At 37.8% G+C, this 27,590-nt stretch overlaps 2 protein-coding genes across 3 annotated transcripts in view; both read right to left on the minus strand.

Annotated features, from left to right (window-relative positions):
- Positions 1 to 12,943, minus strand: part of trim54 (tripartite motif containing 54) — a 123,932-nt gene extending 110,989 nt beyond the window's left edge. Inside the window, exon 1 of the mRNA XM_028796791.2 lies at positions 12,540 to 12,943. Within this exon, the coding sequence (XP_028652624.1) occupies positions 12,540 to 12,707 (168 nt within the window). The 5' untranslated portion in view covers positions 12,708 to 12,943. The remainder of the gene's footprint in view (positions 1 to 12,539) is intronic.
- Positions 12,944 to 19,460: 6,517 nt separating this feature from the next.
- dnajc5ga (DnaJ (Hsp40) homolog, subfamily C, member 5 gamma a) overlaps positions 19,461 to 27,590 on the minus strand; it is a 70,329-nt gene continuing 62,199 nt past the window's right edge. For both annotated transcript variants that reach the window (XM_028796797.2, XM_028796798.2), the window contains one exon: positions 19,461 to 22,117. In XM_028796797.2, the coding sequence (XP_028652630.1) occupies positions 22,020 to 22,117 (98 nt within the window). In that variant the 3' untranslated portion in view covers positions 19,461 to 22,019. The remainder of the gene's footprint in view (positions 22,118 to 27,590) is intronic.

Here is a 27,590-nt window from a genome sequence, read left to right on the forward strand (position 1 = left end):
GGCAGCAGCAGTAAGCCAGCAGCTGATCGAGCAAAGAGGAGGTAAAAAAAAAAACAAACAACTGTTATTTGTTTCCTATTGTATCACCTCTTATGAGGGGTTTCGGAGGAGCGACTGCGTCTCCTTGGGTTACGTTCAGCCCCCCTCTTCACAATGGCGTGTAGCACTCGTGGGGGGGGGGGTCTGGGGGAGGGGGCAAAGCCCCCTAGTCTTATTAAAAATAATTGAGTGTTAGTGCTTTAAAATAGAAATAACACTGACAAGCAAATTTCTATGTAGAAACTGTGATTCTGTCTGTTTAGAGAACTGGCCTGGAGACTGAATACCAAACACAAAGTAGTCTTTTGGGACTTTGGTCATGGTGAAAGGCACCACTCTAGGGGTGTACTCACACTAGCAACTTGTTCTGTGCCCTGAGCACGTTTACCCACATGTAACCCCTAAAGTCTAGTTCGTTTGACTAGTGTGATTGCTCTGTGCTGAGCCAACCGTACCGTGCCTTGGCCTGCTTGGAACAGGTGGGCCTCAGCACAGATCAGTAGGTTTAAGGAACAGTGTGATCGCTAAATGTGGCCGAGCATGAAACACAGACATGATGTCAATGATGCAACATCATTTCATTCGATACCATCGGAGTTAAAACGGGTCTTCACTTTCACCTTCCAGATGAACGTGAATTGTAGTTGGCAAGAAAAGCTGCAAATTCTTCTCTTAACATCATTCGTCTCCGTAAACATCTTCTTGCACGTGCCACACGCTTAACAGCAAAGCGCTGCACTGCACACTCAATAAAGCTGTAAGAGGGTAGGACATTATCCTACCGTACACAACTCCGAAAAAATACACAAAATAATGAATATCATATTGACATGTATGCTGTCACTCCGTGTTCGGATCTTGTTTTGGCTTTACACAAAGTCGCATGGTGATGAAGAAAGTATTCCTGGGCCCAGAACGTTATAGCGCAATGTGAGTGCTGGGGACAACCGAGCCTGGTGTGAGTACACCCTAACTTAACAGTTAATCCGAGCTCTTTATTAAACACTTAATACTTTCAGAAATTGCAGAAGAAAATAAATAGAAAATAAAAGTCAGTTCAAAACTGTAGTGTGTGAGCACACTGGACAGTATGGCCCCCAAAGTAATCAGACAGGTTTAGGAGTAAACCATCCACTGAGTTGCTAATTTATTAGGTGCCCACACGCCTTCACATGCGTTCTACGTTCCAGCACATCACATACCACGTGACAGCTAGCCGTACGTGGTACAAATCACAAAGTCCAGCATTTCTAGCATCAGTTAGTGTTCAATAAAGTGTTGGAATGGGAAAACAAGCCACCTTAGTGACTTGAAACGTAGCATGCTACTTAGCGCTGGGCATATCAGTTCTAGAATCACCCAAGCAGCAGTCATTAGGGGCTTTTCAAAAACAATCATTTCAAGAGATTAACAAGAATGGTGCAAAAAAAATGTATCCTGTGGACACAAACCACTCGGGAATCAAAGGAGGAAAGTGAGAATCACACAAGAAAACAGATGGGCCACAAACCAGATAGGTCATACATTGCTGTCCCAGAATACACCACTTGTAGCCCATTTGAAAGGAAAGGCTAACAACGGTCACATGTGATTTTGGCTTCCAAAGTTGTGAGTAGAAAAACAAGAAAACACATCTCCAATGAACAAAGAAACATCAAAACTGGACCTGTGAGGAAAGACAAAAGAGTTACTTGGTTGGATGAATCCAGGTTATTTTTGTATCTTGCACATGGAAAGACAAAATTTAGAGCAAGCAACCCGAGTCATCCTGTTTATTGTCAACAGGCCAGGCCAGGGATGGCAGAGTGATGGTTTCTATGCTACCCTCTGAAGAACATCAAAACAGCAAGGCGTATTTGAACATCACTGCTGACCAAGGTCATCTCTTCATGGCATTGGCTTATCCAAACATGGGTTAACATCTTTAGCATGATAATGTATCAACACAGAATGATTCCAATATCATTACACGTTTTTGTTGCTTGCACAGTTGTTAGATCTTATGGTTGAAAGTTTGCATCACAACTGTGCTGCATCCAATTTGCAGCAACTGAACAACAAAATAATTTCCAGACAGTCCAACAGTGCTGAACAAGGCACCCAGCATATTATGGAGTCCATGTCCAGATGAATTTATGTAGTTCTGTAGGCCCAACATGCTACTAGATAGGTGATCCTATTAAATTGGCAACTCTGTATATAACGGGACGTTTATAAGGGAAGTTCAAGATGATGGGCAGCACACAGTCAAGCAAGCCTCACTCATGCCTTCCCACAGCATTCAGTGATGTACATGTTTTCCACAAAGCATCTGTCTGATATCCTCAGCCTTCATAAACGCATGCCATTTCTAATTACATAAATTTTTGCTTTACTTTTTACATTCCCATATTATTATAAAGTGAAAATTTCAACTTCATCTTTTCAATGGGTACATGTTTTAGGCATTCCTGAACACAACTCAATGACTTTCATAGTGATATCTATCAGGTGTATATATACACACGCACATATTATACACTACACAAAAAAACTAAGGGAACACTTAAATCACACATCAGATCTCGATAAACGGAATATTCAAGTCAAAAATCTTAACTAAGTAATCGTTGAGAACAAAATGATGTAACAATGGTCAATAGAAACCAAAATCACCAACCCACTGAGGTGCTGAATTCAACATCACACCGAAAATCAAAGTCAAAAGTTGAAATCACAGGTTGATCCAACTTGCGTGAATTTCATCACAGCAATACATACTAAGACTCAGTATTGTGTATGGTCCCCATGTGCCGACAACATCTGGCCAAGCTCCTGATGAGTCGACAGATGATATCCTGGGGGATCTCCTCCCAGACCTTGATCAGGGCAACAGTGAGCTCTTGGACAGTCTGTGGCACTAATTGGATACGCCAATACATAACGTTCTAAAGGTTCTCGATTGGATTCAGGTCTGGGGAACGTGTGGGCCAGTCAATGGCATCAATGCCTTCTTCATCCAGGAAATGCCTACACACTCTGGCCACATGAGGTCGGGCATTGTCCTGCACCAGGAGGAACCCAGGGCATTCTGCACCAGTGTAAGATCTGCCATTGGCTCTGAGGATTTCATCCCAGTAACTAACAGCAGTCAGGGTATTGTAGCCTAGCACATGAAGATATGTGTGACCCACCAAGGATATGCCTCCCAAGATTGTCACTGACCTAGCGCCAAACCAATCATACTGGATGATGTTGCAGGCTGCATTACATTCACCACTGCTTCTGCAGACTATTTCACATTTGTCAGATGAGCTCAGTGTGAACCTGCTGTCATCTGTGAAGAGAACAGAGCGCCAATGGTGGAGCTGCCAACTGTGGTATTCTCTATCGAGTGCCAGTCAAGCTGCATAATGATGGGCTGCTATTGGGTTGATGCCTTTCGACGGCACTGTCCAGCTATCCTTGTGTAACAGCCCGTCTACTAGCTCTTGAGACTGTGCAGGAAGACATAGCAAACCTTCTTGCGATGGCATGTATGGATATGCCATTCTGGAGAAGCTGGACTACCTGACCAACCTGAATCGGCTGAAGGTACCACCTCATGCTACCAATAGTGACAAGGACACTAGCAAAACGCAAAACTGGAGAAGAATCAGTCAGGAGGGATAAGGAGAGAGAAATTGTTTGTGGCCACCACCTGCAAAACCATTCCCTTTTTGGTAGCAGTCTTGCTGTTGCGTCTCCAGTGCACCTGCTGTCACTTTAACTTGCACCAAAGCAGGTGAAGTTGATTCACAATCACTTACACTTCCTAACTGGACAGATTGATATCCCTGAAACTTAATTGACTTGATGTTAGACTGTGATGATCAAGTGTTCCCTTAATATTTTGAGCAGTGTATATAGGTATATGAATACATACTGTATATGGAGGATTTTGTTTTACTTTGACTTGTAAATCCCATTGAACTACAACCTTCATATGAAAATGAGCTAAAGTAATAAATGCTGAGACAAATTGCTCCAAATAGGTTTTGCTACACAGAGGTATATACATACAGTATATACCTTACATAAATACACTCAGTGGTCACTTTATTAAGTACATCTATATAAAAAACATGTGATCCTTCCTAATATCCCATTTTAGCAGATTGTACTTTATGAATGCCCTCCAACCTAGTCAGAGAAAATGCAATATTATAGAAAAGATACCAGAGTAAACACATGATAAAGTTGATAAATTATTACTTTCTTTATTTGTGGAAAATTATCCCACATCCCTATCATGGACAGGAAAAAGTAAATACCTCATAATTTCAATACTTGGTTGCAGCACCTTTAGCAGCAATAATCGCAAGTAAGTGCTTCCAGTGTTTCGGTATCAGTCATTCAAATCACTGTCGAGGAGTTTTAGCCCACTCTTCATGGCAGAATTGTTTTAATTTAGACATAGTGGATGGATAACAAGCGTGGACTGGTCAGGATGGCATCTCTGCTGGGTGCAAATCATTGATTAGGCCGCTCCAAAATGTTAACAATGGCTCTTTTGAGCCATTCAGTTGTCAACTTACTTTTGTGTTTTAAGTTGCTGTCCTGCTGCATAATTCAGTTACTCTTGAGCTTCAGGTAATGGCCAGACCATCTCCTTCAGAATATTCCGGTAACATGCAAAATTCATGGATGCTTCAATAATGGCAAATTTTTCAGGTCCCAGGGCAGCAAAGAATCTGCATTCCAACATATCACCATCACCATGTTTTTTACTAGGTACTAAGGGGCTCTGCCCCCCTGCTCGCTTCGCTCAACAAACTCTTGGTGGGCTTTATGCACTAGCCACTTTGCAGCTCTGCCGCTCACTTATGGGGAAGCAGATGTACAATTTAAACAGATTGTTGTTTTCATGGGAATTGTTACATATGCATAATAGACCTAACTTTTTTACATTACAGTGAGTAATTAACCATAGTAAAAAAAATAGTAAAATGTAATAAATTGAAAGAAAATTATGTTTCATGTTGCATTAGAGGTATTCATTGCGTTTTATGTTTACGTTCTGTTTGGCTTTGAAATTAACACACAAATACTTTTTAATTCTTTCAGGGCTGCTGTCGACTTTTGTCAAAAGGAGGAGTTGACGATGGTAATCAACTGTAAACTGTAACAAAACCAACCGTTATGTTTTAGTTGGACTCTTGTTGCTAGAAGGAAACGAGATTTCCGGCACTTGTGTGAGTAGCAAGGTGCAAACAATGGCAAAAATGGCACTGAAATAATGGTGAGAGATCAAAGTGAATGGGTAAAGCAAAATACTCAGTGGATTAAGTTTTGCCTATTATCTCTGAACTGGACTATGACTTGTCGGATTCCAATTTTGATACGAGTGATCGAAAACGAATGTGAGGTTCCAGCTTCAGCTGACTGGTCCCCAGCTAATCGTGGGGCTGAACAGGTTCATGTAGCTGACATGCATGTGGCAATGTTCACCAGGAGGATTGCCACTTAATTATAAGAGGTAGAAACCAGATTGCGAGACACTGCGACCATGACCACTGCTGCTGCTGCCACGCGAAAACAGCAAGCCTGCCACACATTCTTGGCAAACTGGCAGCAGCAGCATGCAACAACAGACGTTTTACGTTGATTTCTGTGTGAAACCATTGCTTTTCAGAAACTATGTTTTTTGGAAAAATATATTCAGCCCTCAAAGAGTTAAACTTACACATTTACTGTAAAACTTCAGTAAAAACACTATTTGGAATTAACTTATCGTCAATATTGCATTGAATTTTGATTTAGTGTTTCGACTTACAGCGTGACAACACAACATATAACTGCTCGTGAGTGAATATCGTTTCTTTCTCTCTAATAAATTAACCAACTTTTTTGAATGTTTGTCCCTGTGATTTGTTGTCATAGCAAAAGCTATTCTAACGGGAAACTGTAAACTTTTTAATACGAATAGTATATCAAGATCTCCTTTGATGTCTAATGTTATCTGTGGAAGATGTACTACTGTACATTACCTTTCTTGTCGCCTGTTAAACTTTTACATGTCAAGAGTTTTTCGACCAATTTTGAATACAACTAATCTTGTCCTATTACATAGCTCATCACTCGTACATAAATTACACAATAACATTATGATACATCCTTCTTTCAACAGTAATTCAGCCGGTGGAAGGCCGGATGGCGTGAACGGTTGTAGATATTCTATGTGATATTGTAACTTGGATGTTTTCATCTTCCACACCATCACTACCATCTGTTTCAGCATAGTCTATTGATATGCATTTAACAAATTTGCTGTGTAACAACACAACAATTTTCGCATTAATTCATTTGAAATTCTTCAATAAGAGTTTGACATAATAAGTCTTCTTTTATTGGGAACTTAAAGTGAGGAAAACATAGCTGAGAGCGCAGGAACTGTGTCTAACAAAAGCATTCACACGAATGAGAGGTTTCAGGACCATGGGCGTGGGCCGTTAACCTGAAATGGTTGAGAGGAGGGCAGGACTTTCAAAAATCTCTTTGCAATAGTCTCATATCAAGATTTTCTTTTATAATCGAGATATATCTTTACTGTCAAACAACACAGTAGCTATTTATGCCAGACATTGTGGTGCAAACCATTTTTGTCTAAGGAGTTCTAGTTTTGACTCATCTGTTTAATTTTTTCTATTAACTCAGGTGTTTCTTTGCAAATGTGAAACAAGCACAAATGTTACTCTTACACAGCAAAGGTTTTCACCTTGTTACCCTGTCATGAGTCACATTTTCCTCAATCTATTTTTATCATGAAGTCATGGACACTGACCTTAGCAGAGGTTGGAGATGCCTGCAGTTCTCTGAATGTTCTGGGCTCCTCTGGGACTTCTTGAATGAATCATTTCTGTGCCCTTAGAGTAATTTTGGCAAAATAGCCTTTTACTGAGAAGATTCACCCATTATAAATGCTCTCTATTTGGAGGTAATTGCGTTCACTGTGGTGTTAAGGGGTCCCAGGGCCTCAGGAAGATCTTTGTAACCCTCTATGGACTGAAAAGTTTCAGCAAATGTATTCCTCATCTCTTCTGGAATTTCCTTTGATGAAGGCACAGCATTCTTCTAGAAATCTTGTGCTGATATCAGACCTCAGTCTCATGGTAACTCTCAATATATGGCAAGGTTTACATTCAGCAGGGTTGGCTATAATCAGGTCTGGATGTGATCAGAGAGCTGAGCCTAATTATCAATTAACTGCAGCCATCTGAATGAGTAGTCAAGGGAGTAATTACCTGTTCACACATATGTTGGATAACTTTAGCACTTAAACATAATAAGCAGCAACTTAGAAATGGTGATAGGTGTTTACCATGCTTCTAATATTCCATTTTGTCTAAAGATCTGAAGCCATTTATTGAAACAAATATACCAAAAACTGTGTTACTTGACGTTAACTGGAAAATTTCTCAAGACAATGGGCCTCAGTATTGGTGGAGTTGGTTAATCAGATGGATCAGAAGGATTATGTAACTCGTGGAGTACTTTTTTTGAGGACATTATATGCTTGATTAACATCCTACATAAAATTGCAAATGAGTGTATATAATGCATGCTGTAGTTCCTACTTTTCCTAGTGATTCACCTTAGCTTTTGTTGATGTTCATTGGAAAACACAATTTTACAGTAAATTGAATTCTTTTGAATTCAAACAGGAAATTAGAAAAAAATAATTGAGAATTTTGGGTATAGATATAATTTCTCCCTGCAGCATATCTTGATCAAATAGTAACCAAATGCAGCTTCTGATCAGAAATCATGCTTTGTCACAAAGTTATGGATGTTTAAATCAAAATCAATATACACTTAACCTTGGTTTACTTAAAATGATTACATATAGTATTGAACTTTAATGACTGCACATTTAAATGTCTAATGAAATGAAATGAATGGTGTAAGCATTGTACGGAAAAGAACAGTTCAAAAGTAATGTCATGGACTATGTACATTGTGCACCTCTTCTATATTCTGTCCATGGGGACCCCTTTACTGAGTTGTGCGAGTATAAAACGTACGAAGGCATGGTATCGCACTTGGATTTTGTTGTGCCCAGGGCTTGAAGTGGGCTGGTATGCTGGTTTCTGCTTTGCAAACCGTAGTGTAGTGGCATATCATAGTCTGTCCTCTAAGGGGACTCCCCAGTTCTCCACAATATTGTGTGGATTTCACCTCCGAGGGCCCCTGGCATCCAACCAATTGTTCGAAGTATATGCACTGTGTAGAAGTAAAAGCAACAACCCATGGAGGACAACCACACACACCCATTCCCATTGATTTTGTACATACTGAAGAAGCTGACCGAGTAAGAATACTGTGTGTACCCAGAGATGCAACTTGCTAAGCACATCTTCTTTGAACTTCGGCAAACTTTGGTGCTTCTGCTTTGGCCTTCATTTACAAAAAGCAGAAGCCCCATTAATCTGTGCGATTCCTTTACAGCGCTCAGCAAACAAAAGGTTCCGTGTCTAAGAACAGCCCACTCACTGCAGCATTACCATCCACAAATATTGACAAATAAAACAAAAATGGGTTGGCTAATTTTCTTTTCTATAATGTCACCAATTCAATCAAATCAGTCAAGCGATTTCTGGGTATTCTGTTTTTCTGTTGTACGGGGTTTGCTACTCCTAAATATTGTGTAATCAAAATAAATATTTTTTAACGGATACCTACTGGCCCAGATGTACAATTCAGCTTTGTAACTAAATAGGAAATAGTGCTTTTGTTGTGCGAGTGAAGTCAGTCAACTTTGCATTTTATTTATTCTCTCTCTTATTATATATATTACTAGGGGGCTTCGCTTGCCAACCCCTGTGTTTGGTTAATTGGATATACAATTAAAAAATTTTTTTCTTTGGAATTGTTTCAATTTCATTATTTGCACTTTTACTTTAAAGCTTCATTAAAAACAATATTTTTTGGAGACACATTGTGACAACGCAACGTATATTTGCCCCTGAGTGAATATTGTTTCTGTTTCTCTAATAAATAATCTAACTTTTTCTAATGTTTGTCCCTGTGATTTATTGATTGTCATAGCAAAAGCCATTCTCACGGTAAACTGTAAACATTTTAATACGAATGGCATATCATGATCTCCTTTGGTGTGTAATGTTATTCACGGAATATATACATCACCTTTCTTTTTGCCTGTTAAAATTTGCATCGCTTCTCCGTGATCATCAATATACACCTGACCGAATTGTGTATTCTTTGAAATTTAACTTGTCGTTGCTTTAACTGTTCCGGGACCACAGATTCTCATAGCGTATGGTCCATTATTGTGTAAATCCATGTTTTGTGCATTGAATGATGCAAATTCGAAAAGACTTTGTTGTTTACTCTTTGCCTTTTATTTCTGACCTTGATTTGTCCTGCTGTTTTTTCAATTACACCTGGCTCTGATGATCAATCACCTTTTGTTTGCGGTAATGCGATCTTTTCTATCTTTTCTTTGATACTGTAGCGACTGACATGATAAAATATCAAAAAAGTTTTACTTGAACAATCGCCGACTTTCTGACCCCAAACACAACTTTCTGGCACCCTCTCCAATGCCCCCTAGCCCCCCCCCGCATCAATCAATACCCCGCTATCAGTCTTCCGTGCTGTACTCCGTCCTCCCTCAATCGGACCGAACAGTCACTTAAAACCAAAAAAGCCCTCAACCTGGCTGGGACACTACAATACTTTTGAATTTTACTGCTTTACATACTCTATACCTTTCTCTGCATGTGCATAGTGCCATCATTTGTCTGAGCCTTTCAAATTCCACTGCTTTCATAATCTCTTATCTGCCTTTTTCTCTCGCCTTTGGGTCTCTATTCTCCGTATTGTCCTTATACGCTTTATATGTGCTGAGAGCACATGATCTGTGTGTACTACACGACTGAATGTTTTTTGATGGGTGAGCTCTTATATCTTTTGTAAGTAGGGCGTGTCTTGCAAGAATCTCATGTTCCAATCATCCAATCTCTTGGCATCAAATCTCATGTTTACGGTCCCCGTGAGAGCTCTGTAGCCAGTCTCTTTTGTCTCGCGGGTCTTTTAAATGTCTTCCAAGAACTTCTGAGAAGATCACGTATCGTAGCCTTGCTTTTGCTTTCCAGGATTTTTTGTTATAATAGAGAGATATAGATGTGTGTGTGTGTGTGTGGGGGGGGGGGGTACACAAATACTTTTTCACAGTTCTGTGGCATCTCAGTATGCCACTAGTGTAATAATAATTCTTTCAGTCAACAATTTCACAATGTGCTGGAAAAATTTCTTCCATATTTTGACACATTCTACCTCAGCATCAAAAGCTGTAAGATGTACAGCCCAATTAAGTAAACTCAGGTCAAGTGACACTGTGTTTTCAAGATAGAAAATGCTAAGTTAAAACACCAAGTAAAATTGAGAACAGATTAAGAGAGGAAAGAAGATGAAGGACTCATGGTGCTTAAGGCAGTGGACAAAGAGCAAACAAGCTCTGAAGCTAAAAGGATCAAGAGCAGCAGTTACCAAAACCTAAAATGCTAGACAGAAATCTTCCTAAAAATCGGATCAAAAGGTCTAAATTCAAAAAAACTACAATAACACTATAATAAATCGCCAAAGAAATGTCTTTGTTCAGATTGTATCCAAAAGCTTTGACGTGGCAGCAGCGCATGGACATCTTTTATAGGTGATGTTGAGTAAGACTGCATGTGATGAAGTGTCAGCGGGAACTGTGACTAAAAACAACACAGCTATGAAAAAGCACGAGACACACAAGAGAAATGCAATACAAACTGATACTCACATGAAATCACAAACATTTCACATTAAAAGGACAAAAACTACTAGAAAATAAACACTGAAAATACAAGTAAAAAAAAAAAAAAAAAAGATTTACAACTGCATGTCGGTAACGCAGGCAATGAAGAATTTTCCCTTTGCATGTGAAATAATAACCACAACGTCTGACCATCCAACAGGAACATTCCAGCTTTATCAGCCGTTTCAAACGAGGCCCATTGTCACCGGCCATCTGCTTGGCCACTACCAGTTAAACTGCACTTTAAGGAGCTACACAGAGACTCAGGAGACGATTTCAATGTTAGGAATTCAAAATGAGTAATCTGAACATTAAATGCACCCTACACTGAAACCTGCAGTCTGACCAGCAGATGTTTCATTTTATTGGGAACAAAGTGAGAGATTTTCACTTATTAGCAGTGATAAAACATTTTGAAGTACAAAGAAGTGACAATAATGGTTGACAAACACTATAAATACATAGTTATACCACTGCCACCACTTCTACTTTCTATATTTTTACAAAAAAAAAATAAAATCCAAATAAGGTAATGTCACAATACTCCAAACTATTTTTTTCTCTCCGAAGCATCGACGTGGTCATAATTCTGATTGTACTTTTTATCAGAAAATTCTTTTCATGATTAAGCAGTGTAGTGGCGTTATTACGGTTTTTGGGTTCAAATACTACTACTGACACTGTGTGACCTTGGGCAAGCCACTTCACTGCCTCTGCTCGATGCCTTGGTTAAAACCATCAGCCAAATAATAAGCAGTAATAATGCTTGAATATAGGGCAGAAGCATGATCTCAGAGTCCTGGGTTCAAATCCTGCTAACCATTTCATTGTGTTTGTGCATTCTTTCATTGGTACTCTGATTTCTCTGAGCATTATGGTGGTGATTTTAAAGTGATACGGTAAGAGTGAATGTCACGTTACTTCAGTCTGATGCTGCTCCAGAGTCCTATGCCTCTACCATATTAATAATTAATTGCAGATCATTGACAACTATAGTAATGAATCAAATGACAGCATCCTCAATTTATTATTATCCACTTGGCATACAAACCAATGAATGGTAGCTTACATTGTGGGACACACTAAAATGTTTCTATATATTTTGAACATTTAGAACAGAAATAAGTGGGGTGCCTTTAAGTCAAAAAGGTGTCTTAGGATGCTAGGTATGAACATACAAACTGGTGCTAAAATGTTCAAGTCACTGCACTACACTGGCTTTAAAACAGGAAGAGCGGAAAGCTTAAAGTGCCAGAAAATCACTTTTACACAGAGCTCTCTGAGAGTCTAAAAGAGGGAGGAAACAGTAAGACTTCTACATATAAAAGGAGTTTTCAAGAAATATCCGGCACTACTACATCTAAACTCAAATCCAATACTTCAGTTTAATTGAATTAATTAGCCCCTTTATTGTGCGCTAAAACAAAAACCCAGAGTCTCACTTTTTTCTTTGCATTTCCTTTTGACAGGATAAGATGCTACAATCAATGGCAGTGGTATTGCTTTTATAAATCCTAAATTAAAATTCATAATCTCACTTATACCATCCAGAATTCTCTTATTACATGAATAGAACTGAAACAACTCAGATGCCACATTGTGCTAAATACTTCTGCCATCTTGTGCTCTTTTCTACCATCCTAAGCAGAGCCAACGTCTTTAGAGCAGGTCCTACCTGGAAGACATCATTGGCACATTTCCTGCAAAGGTTGTGTTGGCAGGGCAGGATCACCACCGGCTTGGTGAACATCTCTAAGCAGATGGGGCAGATTAGCTGCTTCTCCAAATTATCCATGGTGTTTGTGTCCCCCAGCAGGGTCTTGTAACCCACCGCAAAGTTCATCCCCTCTGCAGAGCGCAGCAAACTTGTTGAGAATTCTTTAAATGAATAGTTAGCCTTCTGCTTGCTGGTCTTCCTTCAGTCTCCCTCTTTACAACCTTGTGCCGCAACTCTTTTCCCCAGTGCCACCTCCCGCTGAATGATCCCAAATAATTTTAGAAACATCTTATCCCGCATCAAGTTACAATTCTCATAAACATTAAGTCACATGAGGCTTGTGGAGCTGGCTGGAGGGCCTGTAACATATGTTGTTAATGCATGCCTAGTGCTATTTTTAGCTTCTGAAGTTTGATAAGAAAGGCAAGTGATGGGTGTGGGGGGGGGGGGGGGGGGTGATGGGGGGTCAGGGATGGGGGTTCAGTGCAGCAGACACCAGTGGTTAATCCAGTATCAGATGTCCTTTACACACAAAGCCATGAAAGACAGGCACTGATTTAGAGGCCTACATACCATCAGAGCAAGTCATGTTCTGGGGGAGGAAATTCTTTTATTTATAGCTGTAAAAGCGGACTAGCAGAATTACAGCATAAACAAAAAAATTTAAAAAAAAATCCAACAATCAAAAGCTGGAATGAGTAAAGTTTCGATTGAGAAATATATATAGACATTACTTACAAGCAACAATGTATACACACACTCACACATTCTATGATGATGACCTCACAACCACCTGTTCCCTTCTTTACAAAACATAAAGGACACTTCTGCATAAATGCTTAGGATAATTCTGAAGCAACTAAAATAGGCAACCCCAGATAAATACCCAATCTGAATTTTAGACAAATGGTAGCAACATTTTGGTTAACTGGGAAACTGACCAAAATTAAATCAGTTTTAAACTTACAATAGAAACAAATTTTGATGATTTAAATTTTTTATCTATTAATTGACTTTCTATAAACACTAAACTGAAAGAAATGTAATTTTCATACAATTTTAGTTTTTATAGCATTTCACTGTTAAATAATTACTTGATATACAGTTAGGTCCATAAATATCTGGACAGAGACAACTTTTTTCTAATTTTGGTTCTGTACATTACCACAATAAATTTTAAATGAAACAACTCTGATGCAGTTGAAGTGCAGACTTTCAGCTTTAATTCAGTGGGGTAAACAAAACGATTGTATAAAAATGTGAGGCAACTAAAGCATTTTTTTTAACACAATCCCTTCATTTCAGGGGCTCAAAAGTAATTGGACAATCGACTCAAAGGCTACTTCATGGGCAGGTGTGGGCAAGTCCGTCGTTATGTCATTTATCAATTAAGCAGATAAAAGGCCTGGAGTTGATTTGAGGTGTGGTGCTTGCATGTGGAAGATTTTGCTGTGAACAGACAACATGCGGTCAAAGGAGCTCTCCATGCAGGTGAAAGAAGCCATCCTTAAGCTGCGAAAACAGAAAAAACCAATCAGAGAAATTGCTACAATATTAAGAGTGGCAAAATCTACAGTTTGGTACATCCTGAGAAAGAAAGCAAGCACTGGTGAACTCAGCAACGCAAAAAGACCTGGACGTCCATGGAAGACAACATTGGTGGATGATCGCAGAATCATTTCCATGGTGAAGAGAAACCCCTTCTCAACAGCCAACCAAGTGAACAACACTCTCCAGCGGGTAGGCATATAGATATCCAAGTCTACCATAAAGAGAAGACTGCATGATAGTAAATACAGAAGGTGCACTGCAAGGTGCAAGCCACTCATAAGCCTCAAGAATAGAAAGGCTACATTAGACTTTGCTAAAGAACATCTAAAAAAGCCAGCACAGTTCTGGAAAAATATTCTTTGGACAGATGAAACCAAGATCAACCTCTACCAGAATGATGGCAAGAAAAAGTATGGAGAAGGCGTGGAACAGCTCATTATCCAAAGCATACCACATCATCTGTAAAACACGGTGGAGGCAGTGTGATGGCTTGGACGTGCATGGCTGCCAGTGGCACTGGGACACTAGTGTTTATTGATGATATGACACAGGACAGAAGCAGCCGAATGAATTCTGAGGTGTTCAGAGACATACTGTCTGCTCAAATCCAGCTAAATGCAGTCAAATTGATTGGGCGGCGTTTCATGATACAGATGGACAATGACCCAAAAGAATAAGCCAAAGCAACCCAGGAGTTTATTAAAGCAAAGAAGTGGAAAATTCTTCAATGGCCAAGCCAGTCACCTGATCTTAACCCAATTGAGCATGCATTTCACTTGTTGAAGACTAAACTTCAGACAGAAAGGCCCACAAACAAACAGCAACTGAAAGCCGCTGCAGTAAAGGCCTGGCAGAGCATTAAAAAGGAGGAAACCCAGCATCTGGTGATGTCCATGAGTTCAAGACTTCAGGCTGTCATTGCCAGCAAAAGGTTTTCAACCAAGTATTAGAAATGAACATTTTATTTCCAGTTATTTGTCCAATTACTTTTGAGCCCCTGAAATGAAGGGATTGTGTTAAAAAAATGCTTTAGTTGCCTAACATTTTTATACAATTGTTTTGTTCACCCCACTGAATTAAAGCTGAAAGTCTGCACTTCAACTGCATCTGACTGGTTTCATTTAAAATTAATTGTGGTAATGTACAGAACCAAAATTAGAAAAAAGTTGTCTCTGTCCAAATATTTATGGACCTAATTGTAAATGTGAAAACTACAATGTACAGACTTAGAAACAGAAACCATCAACATAAACTACTTAAGGGTGCTTATAACAATATACCACATATATTAATTGTCTTGCTAATGTAACTAGTTACATAACGGCATGCTTGATAATTTGAGGTGTACATACCTGACTTTGAAGGAATAAAATAAACTCCTTAATCAGAATTACATATTTTAGAAAGAATTCCAAATAAGGTGAGCTGTAAAAGTCACCTAGTTAAAAGGTTATATTTATTGTCATATTTTCCAAAAAGTACAGACATCAACAAATGTTCATTTATGTCACATGTGATCAATATTCAATAATTCCAGTCTGACCCAAATTTTTAAATCTGCACCCCTTCATTTTGATATAAAGAATCTTAGTCTTTAATATTACAATTTTTTTCTCTTTCACTTTATGCAGATCTAGTTGAATTCAATTTTGTAATTTATATATTTACAACAATGAGGCATTTTGATGATAGGATCCATTAAAATATAAATGATTGTTTAGCTTCATAACTTGCAATTTTAACATTTTCTGCCTACAACAAATCTCTCTATTATATAAAAAAATTCTGGGAGGAGACGAGACTTTCTCAGAGAGACACTTTTACATCCCGCGAGACAAGACTTTGTACCAAGAGATTTAACCACACCCGGGGACGGAAATAAAAGTCAAAGAGTAGATGACAAAGTAGAACATTGTAAAGAATTCAAAAATGTTGGTGCGATATACATGCAGAGCAGGTTAGAGATAATGGAAGTATGAAAATTCAAAAGTCTCAAAAAAATAGTAAAGATCGCATTAGCGTACGGAAATTATTACTCGGTGTAATAACAGAACAGCAAGAAGAGATTGAATATATTGTTCAGATTTAAACTTTAAGTCGGAGACTTGTAGATCGTCTAATTTGTGTTGCCATCAGGGAAAAGTAGTGTTCCTTCCCAATGAAGAGGTGTATCTACAAGAATTAAAAGATTTGTTGTTTGGTGAAAGTGAAATCCACATACGCTGTCATGCTTGGGTCACAGAGTTGCACATATACACAGGAGATTTTAGAGACAAAAACGTTATTCAGCCATTTCAAACAAACATAAGTCTCTTTCAGGAGTTAATCAAGCTCAATGTGCAGTCGGAGGGGACAATTCCGTCTCTCAATTAAAAGAATAGAAAATCTTCCTCTTCATAGGGGCGCGCGACCCCCAACAGGAGCAGAGTGTGTCTGGGGGAGAAGAGAAACAATGCAGTGAGACAAAAGGACAGCTGCTGTACAGGCTTTAAAATGTTTAAAGCGCCATGCGAGATTCAGATCACGCGGCACAGAAGCAGCAGCAGCAAGCCAGCAGCTGATCGAGCAAAGAGGACTAAACTATTTGTTTCCCATTGTATCACCATTTAAGAGGGGATTTTGGAGTCTCACTGGGGTTAGTTCAGCCCCCATTTTCACCACACGAGTGGCAGAGATGAAAAGTGGCTGGTGCGTAGCGCAGGCCTGGGGGTTATTTGCAAGCGAAGCGAGCAGGGGCAAAAGCCCCCTAGTATATATAAAGTATATAACAATAATCAATTCTGACACAATTAAAGCCTGGTCAATTAAAGCTGGTAATAGCATATCAAAAATTCAAATTTTTATTGCTATAAATATCTTATTACTAAACCTTTTTAGATCAGTAAAGAATCAGGCTTAGAAATGCACCAGTTGAACATATTTTAAATACCTTCAATGACTTTAGCAAAATCATCTACAGCTGGTGACAGTTGGGCTATGTCAGACCTTTCAGCGCCTTAACTGCCCAGTCATGCAATCACCCAATCACCCATTAATTCCATCCTTGTCAAGCCATTCACCTGATCTGATAATGATAATTTACCAGAAAGTACTCCTACCCAGACCCCCACCAACCCAAAAAATTATTTTTTAGGTATGCAAAGGAGTCCAATAATAGCTGCCAATTTGGAGGAGAAGATGTGTGCATTTGACTTCTGTATGTAGGCATGTGCTATAGGCCACATGCTTTCAAAAACAAATTTCATATTACTCCTATTGCCTAGATCTAAGTTAATGACAGATGGCCATTGTCACCAATAGAAACCAAAAAGAATGACCTTATGCAATATTTTTGGTTATATCAATTTGTAAAATTCTAAAATAAGACAGGCAATTTAGTATGCATGGAAGGTTTTAATCGCCTACAAGAAAATATGAAAAAGAGAAGCCACATTGACTATGTGGTACACTTGGTCTGTGGCTTAGAAAAAGGTGGCAGATTTTTTAATAAATAATTGGCCAGCAAGATCTCTGTGGGTGTGTGTGCTTATGCAGCTGTTGGGGGTCAGTGGAGTAACTGGAGTAACTGCACTGCACTTGAGTGTGCGGTCTGTCAACTGCTTCATCCACTTTCCAAAGTTCATGATCAAGGCACTGCGCCCTTTGAGGCAAATAAAAAGGGAGCCGGCACAGAAGGGCTCAGAGAAAAAAAGAAGGAAAATTAGCCTGGCCAGCAAGAGAAAAGAAGAGCAAGAGAGCGTGAGAGTACCTGTGATGCAGGGAGCGAGAGGCAGTTTATCGGGTGTGAGTTTCATGGCTACAGAAGCCTGAAACTGAAGAACAGGCACACCTACTGAGCAATTGCCGGGGACTAGGAGTGGTCTAATTGACAGCGTCTGACACTGATGGAACGGAAGCAGCGAACAGAGCCAGGATATGAAGGTTGACTGCACTTGTCGGTTGGCCTCTCCTCCTCCTGTGAGGTCCAAATGGGATAAACAGGAGGAGGCACCAGGTGTAAAAGGGTATAGTAAGGGCATACTTACTATACTGATTCTATTAGCTCTTTATCTCTACTTTACAAAAAAGAAATGTGGCTACTCTGTTTTGCCTGTAGTCATAAACACAACTTGGCAGATGTTCTCTTGCCAACGCTTAGGCCTATCTGTAATTATTTAACATAAACCTGCCAAAATGCTAAACCTAAAAAATAACTAGGTGCTTACAAAAGCAACATTAGGGACTCTTTGCATTTTACTAATTAGCCCTCCTTGAATATGTGCCTGTGGGAGTGATATTACACACCTGCATGCTATAGATAGACAAGTGTCAGAAAAGAGCTCTGAAAGCAATTGCCCATCTACAATGATTCTCCCTCATGCTGGGAAATACATGAGACAATACCTTCATTAGAATATTCCTGAATCTAGGCGGCTTCACGTCCAAGCTTTAATGACATTCCAGAAAACGTAGACTGTAAACTGAGAAATAAAATGACTGGTCAACTCCTTCAAAGCTCATTATGCAAAATAAAGCCACATTCCTTAGATTTCTACACTGATGCACCTAGAGTTTACCAAGGTTGGCAATGCCTGTAATAGCTTTTGCAAGCATGGTGGACAAAGGCAGCTCATGCTGCTACTACTCATACTACAACTCATGCTTTGAACCAGAATGAAATTAGCTGCAGTTTAAGCACAACAGTCACAAAAGTGGACCCAACTACTTATGCCAAATAAAAATTGTTAAGAAAAAAAAAAGCACACCTGCACCATGCCTACCACATCAAGCATGAAGCGATTATGCAGCCAAGGGGCCATAGTGAGCAGTGTTTCAATAGCATTTGCATCACATTTTCCCAATGAGAATGCAATAAGATGTCCACACTGCTGTAAGTATAGAAGACCCATAGTAAAACAGATAGCATGGAGATAGGCCTGGGGGGAAAAAAAAGACTCAATCCTTAAAATGTTGGTATAAATATTTTAGACATGATTTAAATATTCATTATAAAATACATCTAAAACCAACAGTCTAGAGTAAAAAAAGAATAAGAAGTAGGTCAATTAAAGTAAATTGTTCTAGATTATTAATATCAAGTATAAAAAAGGCAGACTTAGAACAAGATAGAAACTTCCGATTTATTAATTTTCAGTCTAGTGATATACAGTATAAATACAAATGTTTACAGTGAAGTTCATCAATAACCACCTGGTACAACAATATAAAACAGTATTTTGTGAATGGCTATACTGGTCCTTTGCAGCAGATATACAGAATCACAGGGACATGTCAGAGACTGATAGTTCTGAATTTATTTTTATGCAGATTTTTCTTAATATAAAGACTTGAACAATTTTATTTCCTTTAAGCAGAAGCAATAAAATGTTTCCCAATGTATTAGGGCATATTAACAGACTGAATGATTAAAAGTTGAAGATAATTACCCAATCGAAAAAGAAAAACACTATTAAAACAAATTTTTTCATAAAAAATGCCTAACCTGTGGAAATCTGCTAAAAAGTACTCCATATCCCTATGTCAAGCTTAATATCAATCCTGCATATTTACAATTGACCACATTGCTTCCTTAAAAGTGGCTACTGCCTTGACAATCATAAAAGATTAAGTAATAAAGTGAATCAAGTGGTTTACTTAAACACACAAAGGTAGGTGCTTTGGTCATGAAATATAAAACAGAAAAACCTACATCCACTTAGCAAAGAAAATTTAAATGAATTTAAAGACTGTCTAATGCTGGGAAACAGGAAAAGTAGTCAGAGTCTAATAAATGAAAAGCTTTAATTTCCAAACTTTCCTTTACCAATAAAGCAATTAAAATTTTCCTCTATTAAATCATAAAGTGCCAATATTCATTTTCTGCGAGATATTAAATTAATAACTAACAGGCTAAATTACAGTTATGTAAAAATGATAAAGGCAATTTACACAGAAGTATGCAGTTTTATTTCAGATTTCTGCCTGTGAAATCTAATATTAACTTTTTATTTTTGTTCTAAAACTGTTATTCACTACAGAATTACAGAATTATACAAAAGTACTCCAGTAAACACAGAAAATGAAAATTGGAACCACAATTAATCCCATATACTCTTCCTTGAAAATTCCAGAAGAAACATTGCATACAATAAAAATTATTTTTCTGTACCCAGTCAATTAACTGTAGCATAAATTCAGCTACATAAACATCTGTGGTATGTACTATTATGACCTATAGAGTTAACCTGGTACAGTGATCATCAGCAATAAACTAAACAAAAAAAGAAATGAAGGATCAACCTATCAAGACTAAATATGTATTACGTTGTTATAGAGTAATATTTGTGTAATATCAAAATTTGTAAAGCACTGAAATTACTTTCTTCTTGTTATGTAATTGCTTAACGATCCATATTGACATGATGGTTTACAAGTCCTGCATTGTTGAGCCCTCTGCATCCAAACAGAAACATATGAGAAAAATCTCTTCTTGTACATGATAGTCTTTTTCCAGCCGCTTTGAAAAAACTATCTAAATATTCCACAAGTCAAGTTAGATTTTTTTTCTTACTAAGCAACTAAAAAGGGCCTCTTAAAGTATTGCTTGATGACTTTTCATTAAAAAGTGTGAACTGCAGAGAAGCAGCTCCCTTGCACATGGCAATACAGTACGAACAGGACAGCAGCATTAATTAATCAAATTCTAATTTAACGTGTGTTAAAGACTTTATAAATACATTAAAATTTAATTTTAAACACACAAAAATTAAAGCCTTGCCTAATAAATATGGTTCAGAGTTTATACTTATCTTCAAATAAAATATGTATTCTTTATATCATTTGTGTTTTATGAAACTGCAGGAGAAAAGAAAAGAATACAGTACAAAAATAATCAAGCAGCCTAAACAAGTTGTATCACAAAGACATAGTGTTCAGCAGAAATTAGTCACAACCTTAAATGTGTTTAGCAAAGGAAATTTCTCTTCCAGTACTATAAATAAATACAGATCAAACATTTGACAAAGTGACAAACAAATGCTGACTGCGCAGAAAAACATCCTGTTAAAATAATATATGGAAGACTGCTGGTATGACAGGGTTCATTACATGCTGTAAATGACAAATGTCCATTCCCGGTTTCAATAACAAATGGTCTTCAAGTTTTTTGTGTAATTTATAAAAATGTACTAAATCTAGAGGTTTATACATTTATTACAGAAAAAAAAAAATCAGCATTTTATGGCAACTGGGGTTTCTGGGGTAATGCACCAGTTTTATAAGGGCTATTCAGACAGGTGATATACTGATAACAGAATTCAGCTCAGTGGTCTTGACTAATAACACAGTTATGCACATGAGCAGGATTAGTCAGCAATTTATGCATTTTTATACTATTGTGAATCTGGAAAAAAACACCGTGTAAAATGCATAGATTTACACTTAGGATGGATGGATATATGTCACAGTGGCATGCATATGCTACTGTTGCTGTACACGGAAATAAAAGAATGAGGTCAAGACTTTTTAGCTCACCTAACTTGTTTTTTAAACCAACTGTATAAAAATCACTTGCTGTGTATTCAGTGTGTCACCAGTGTTTACTACTAGTTTGCCCACATGCAACAAGCAATCACTTCTGACTATAACCCTGTGGGAGATGAAAAAAATAACATCAGGTAAAACAACTGGCAAGTTAAATGTCCATTCCTTTTATACGTAAACATTTCTGAAGTATATAAAAAAACAAAAAACTTTTAAATAATGACAGTAAATTTTTAAATCACCAATATAAATTTACTAACATAATGGCAACTACAATATATGCTGGTAACATATACATGTACTGGTTTCGTGCACTTCAATTCCGTGATTGAATTTCCATGATGGCTTGGCAACACTCCACTCTTTTTACTTAGTTGTTTTATAGTTAGTTTTTAAGTCATCAAAGAGCTGGCTAGACTCGTTGGCAGCAGACGTTGGCTGGATCATAATTGGGACTCCACCACCTGAACAAACAGAGAACACAAATATGAGTATGCAAATGAAAGGAAGAAATCATTTCAAGAAGACTGGCTTAATTTTTTTCTCCTGTCAGACCTGCAATTACTTCACAAAATATTTAACAACAGATTTGACCAGAAGCAAACAAGATGCAAAAAAAAAAAAAAATAGCGAGAACAAAAAATTCTAATTTTAAGGGTATGAAAGAATACATGGAGGCTGAGTTTGGTGAAAGAATCACTAAAGGTGCATATCTTCCAAAACAGAATTAGGTTTAAATTTAGCTATAGCAAATGACTTTTCTTTAAAAAAAAAAAAAAAAAAAAAGAGTACTTAATGATATATAAAATTAATGGAATAACGAGAATGCAATGGTCAAGAATTAGAAGATCATCCAAGCAAAGGGTGCAATAAATCACTTAAAGCATGATGTGCATTTAAAGTTAGCATACATAGGAACATGCAAATTAAAAAGCAAGCTGTGGCAAACAAACTAAACAAAACAAGGATCAAAAATATCTAAAATTGTCAAAGGAAGAGCCAGAAACAAGTAGGATATGCAGTATACTAATGTCATAAAAAATGGAGATTGTAGAATGCTCATTATGAGGAAGAAAAGCAGAAAAGTGCAAAAAGCTGTCATTAGGTGGCAGAGTGGGCTTGAGGCAAACAATTACCAATTAATGTAGGGAAGACAGAAGTAAAAGTCTACAATAAGTTGGAAAATACCATTATGGATAAATCTAGCTAAATAAACTACTGAAACAAAATGTATGCTAAAGGGGATGCTGAATGATGAAGTCATTTGAAAAAGATCATAACAATAACAAAGAAAGAGATTGTGGGACCTGATTGACAGCACCCTGAAGATATTAGGACTGGGACCAGAGAGTGCAGAAAACAGGAATCTCTGGAAAAGGAGAATCTGTGGGGCTGATCTAGAAAAGAATTACCAGCCCGAGAGAGACAAAAACATTATGGTTGCATCACTTTCCCATATTTCCAAAGTGTAGCCCTTCTCATGTGCCTTATTAAGGGATGAGGAGATGATAGAAAAAATAATTTAAATTATTTATTAATACGTATACTGACCTATTTATATTTTAAGTCAAACTTTATAAAGTAATCAATATAACAGCCTACTTAGTGGGATATTTCGAGTTTAATACAATACTGTAATTAGATGATACAAATACATAGAACTTATATTTTTCTAAGAATAACAAATACACACTATATAAAATATTTATGCATTAGAAATATCAAAAAGAAAAAAAGAAAAAACAAAACAAATGGAAATTAATTATAAAATGGTTGCATGAAATACTGAAATAGTTATTTTGCTGTTAGTAAAGAATGACCTTAAACAACTAAGAATATTTGGAAAAAGTACTTTATATATGGTACTTTCATAATAATCAACTATGATCCTTCCTTGTGATCTACCTTTGGAAGAAAAAAAAATAAGTGTGTTATCATAGCATGTTTGTATTAGTACACCACTGAGTTCTATTTACCCATTTCTCTTAGTCTCCAGAGAGATGAAAATGGCCTTTTTTACACTTACACAACTAAAAGGGAGAAGAGTCAGAATGCACTAATTAAATTTCCTACTGGTTGTGCAACAGTCTCAACAATGACCTAATAGAAAATACATTGTCACATTAAGAAGATCCTTATGTGTATACAGACAGCGAAAAGAGAGTTTGAAAACTCTTTTCAACTACTGCATTTCAAAGAGACATAGTGATGGAGATGAAATATAATATAACATTCCAGGTCCAGTCCATTCCCCATCCTTGACAAAGGATAATCTAATCTGGCCATAAAGACAGTGCAGTGACCATGATATTATAGAGATGGTTAGAATTAAGTCAGGCACATATTAGTACATTTTATTTTAAGAGCACCCAAAGAATTTACCATCAGTTTTAAAATCTTGAATGTTGCACAACAGCCTTCTACTTTATGATGAAACAGTATTGAATAAGGACATTTACAGTGATCCCTCGCTATATCGTGCTTCGCCTTTCGCGGCTTCACTCTATCGCGGATTTTATATGTAAGCATATTTAAATATATATTGCAGATTTTTTGCTGGTTCGCGGATTTCTGCGGACAATGGGTCTTTTAATTTCTGGTACATGCTTCCTCAGTTGGTTTGCCCAGTTGATTTCATACAAGGGACGCTATTGGCAGATGGCTGAGAAGAAACCCAACTTACTTTTCTCTCTCTCTTGCGCTGACTTTCTCTGATCCTGACGTAGGGGGATTGAGCAGGGGGGCTGTTCGCACACCTAGACGATACGGACGCTCGTCTAAAAATGCTGAAAGATTATCTTCACGTTGCTACCTTCTGTGCAGCTGCTTCGTGAAGCAACATGCTGCATGGTGCTTCGCATACTTAAAAGCTCGAAGGGCACGTATTGATTTTTGACTGTTTTTCTCTGTCTCTCTCTCTCTCTCTCTTTCTCTGCTCCTGACGGAGGGGGTGTGAGCTGCCGCCTTCAACAGCTTTGTGCCGCGGTGCTTCGCATACTTAAAAGCAAAACAGCCCTATTGATTTGTTTGCTTTCCTCTTTCTTTCTGACAGTCTCTGCTCTTGACGCGCACTCCTTTGAAGAGGAAGATATGTTTGCATTCTTTTAATTGTGAGACGGAACTGTCATCGCTGTCTTGTCATGGAGCACAGTTTAAACTTTTGAAAAAGAGACAAATGTTTGTTTGCAGTGTTTGAATAACGTTCCTGTCTCTCTACAACCTCCTGTGTTTCTGCGCAAATCTGTGACCCAAGCATGACAATATAAAAATAATCATATAAACATATGGTTTCTACTTCGCAGATTTTCTTATTTCGCGGGTGGCTCTGGAACGCAACCCCCGCGATGGAGGAGGGATTACTGTATATGCATTCTAAATTTAATTTATATAAAAACCAAACCACAATCTGGATGTGACAGCACACAGCAGTCTTCAAATACCAATACTACACAAAAATATTTACAGCACTGATATATTTCAGAAATACTGGAATTACTTAGAACTCCATGCATCAAAGAAAGAAAAAAATGCTAAAATAATAATCTTATTACACATCTACGCTATAGATTATCACATGTCAATAATGTTCACAACATAATTTTAGTAACACTACTTTGAAAAATATTAGATGACAACATAGAATACCCTTTCCCCCGCAAAAGGCAAATTAGGTACATTTTTCTGTGCCTTTGTACCTTGTACTATTTTCTGTTTATATAAAACTGAACTATTAAAAATATCAACAGAAAAAATGTAATTACATAGATACTTTAGCCACTTCAAGACATCACTGACTTGAAGTGTCTATGAAAATTATATTTACAACTTGCCTTGACACAAATTAGAAACACCAGCAAAAAAAACAAAAAACCTACTACAGTTTATACAAGTTGTGGTGCCCGGCGGGTGTCCATGCCCGGCCGGGACGCCTAGGAGGAGTGGAGGAGGGCTTGTGCCTCCTCCAGGACACGAGGGGGCGTCCTCCCTGGTGGCTTTGGGGACCACAGGTACGGAGCTTAGAAGCTCAACCCTGTAGGGGCCCGTGGTCACCGCCAGGGGATGCCCCAATGCCTTGGGAACATTGTCCCTCAGTACTTCCGCCACACCGGGAAGTGCTGGGGGGAAGAGACTTGAGGGCACCCGGTGGACTTCCGGCTTCTCCTTGGGAGCTTCCGCCACACAGGGGTGTGGCTACGGAAGTCCTGAGGATGCACCTGGAGCCCATCCGGGGCACATAAAAGGGGCCGCCTCCCTCCAGTCAGGAGCAAGAGTCGGGAGGAAGAAGACGAAGCGTGGTGGAGAGGAGTGGAGGCGGACCAGAGACTTGAAAGGCATTGTGTTGTGGCCAGGACTGTTAAGGGGTGATTGGTGCTTTGTGCACTGGGTTGGGCACTTTATTGAATAAATAATGAATAATAAACGTGTGGTGGACTATAATATGGTGTCCGTCTGTGTGTGTCCGGGCTGCATATCACAAAGTGTATATTTATAAATGTCTGCAGTTCTCACAAGCATGTTCATATTAGCAGCAATAGTATCAAATTAGAAGACAATTAACCCAAGATGGCCAACTCACATCTTTATATGTACAGTATGTTAATGAAGTTCTACAAGATCATGTACTGTACATGAGCTCCCTTGTGAACATTTTTACTTTTCCTCATAAGAAACAAGAGTGCATATTATCATATACTGTATGAGATATAAAACACCTACTGGCTCTATCACTAATGCATAGTCCATTTGTTAACAAAAGTCAATTATGTTCAGGCTTTGTCAAATATGAAGTTCAAATAATGGTGTGCATGATTTATAGCATTCCCAAATAAACTCCTAGAGCATTTAATAATATAACTGCGGACTGTAAAAAAAAAAACAAAAAAAAAAACAACACAAAACTATAGGCAAGCTACTGCTATTCTGTCACCTCAAACTGCACTAATGCACAGGCAAGCTGGGGAATGTTCTAGAATGCAGAACCTCTAGGATTCCCACAGGAGACATAGGATGCTTACTGCTGTTCTGTAGTCCTGCTGAAAATTACAAAAGCACAGGGTACTGTATGCAAAAAGCACATGAAAATTACATTATTTTACAATAAGAGGCAGCTTTACTTTTTAAATTACTGTCTAGATATTCTAATGATATTAAAAAACATTTAGTAGATTACACTTATATAAACACTGACTGGAATATGAGATATTATGATACCAGAATTTTTGTATTTGATACCAATACCAGTGAACTTTTGTGATGTTCAATACCAATTTGATACAATGGCAAATGCAGAAATTAAATTCAATGGCTTTTTATTAAAAATAATCCAATTACTCAAATGAACAATACTGTCCATATTTCTGTAAAGAGTCAAATTCATTCACATTTCAAATGTCACAAACTCCTGGAGCTTTAATTGTCCAAATTTGTCCCTTCCTTGTAATATTTTTTCAAACTTTAATGCTTCCGTGTGAAATCAATCTTGTCAGTTTTACCGTAATCCTTTATTTCTGAACTCCTGCTGTTTTCAGTTATCTTATAGGAGTGATTATACTTTGTTATTGGGGTTAGGGTTAGCCTGTGTACAAATTGTCAAATTGAAGTGTTTATACTCGTAAACATTAGTTTGCCTTCAAACACCAAACAAATGACACGATTTTGTGTGTCTTAGTGATTTTCAGTTTCTGTTAGCACAATTCATGTCATATTGATAGAGAAATATGAATTTCCCCTTGGGATTAATAATGTTTATTTTATCTAATCTAACCTAAATGTGCTTTGTGCCTCAAAACACTGAAACATTAAATGAACTTTATATTGGTATTAACAAATGGAGCAGCTCATTTCATTGGCAATGCACAAAAGCCAAAGAACCACTTTGTTTAAAACCTGTCTAAATGTTTACTTGCTACAACTGCTCTCAGCGTAGTTTCTCACAGT

This window comes from Erpetoichthys calabaricus, chromosome 3, assembly GCF_900747795.2.
Source record: "Erpetoichthys calabaricus chromosome 3, fErpCal1.3, whole genome shotgun sequence".
Lineage (NCBI taxonomy): Eukaryota > Metazoa > Chordata > Cladistia > Polypteriformes > Polypteridae > Erpetoichthys > Erpetoichthys calabaricus.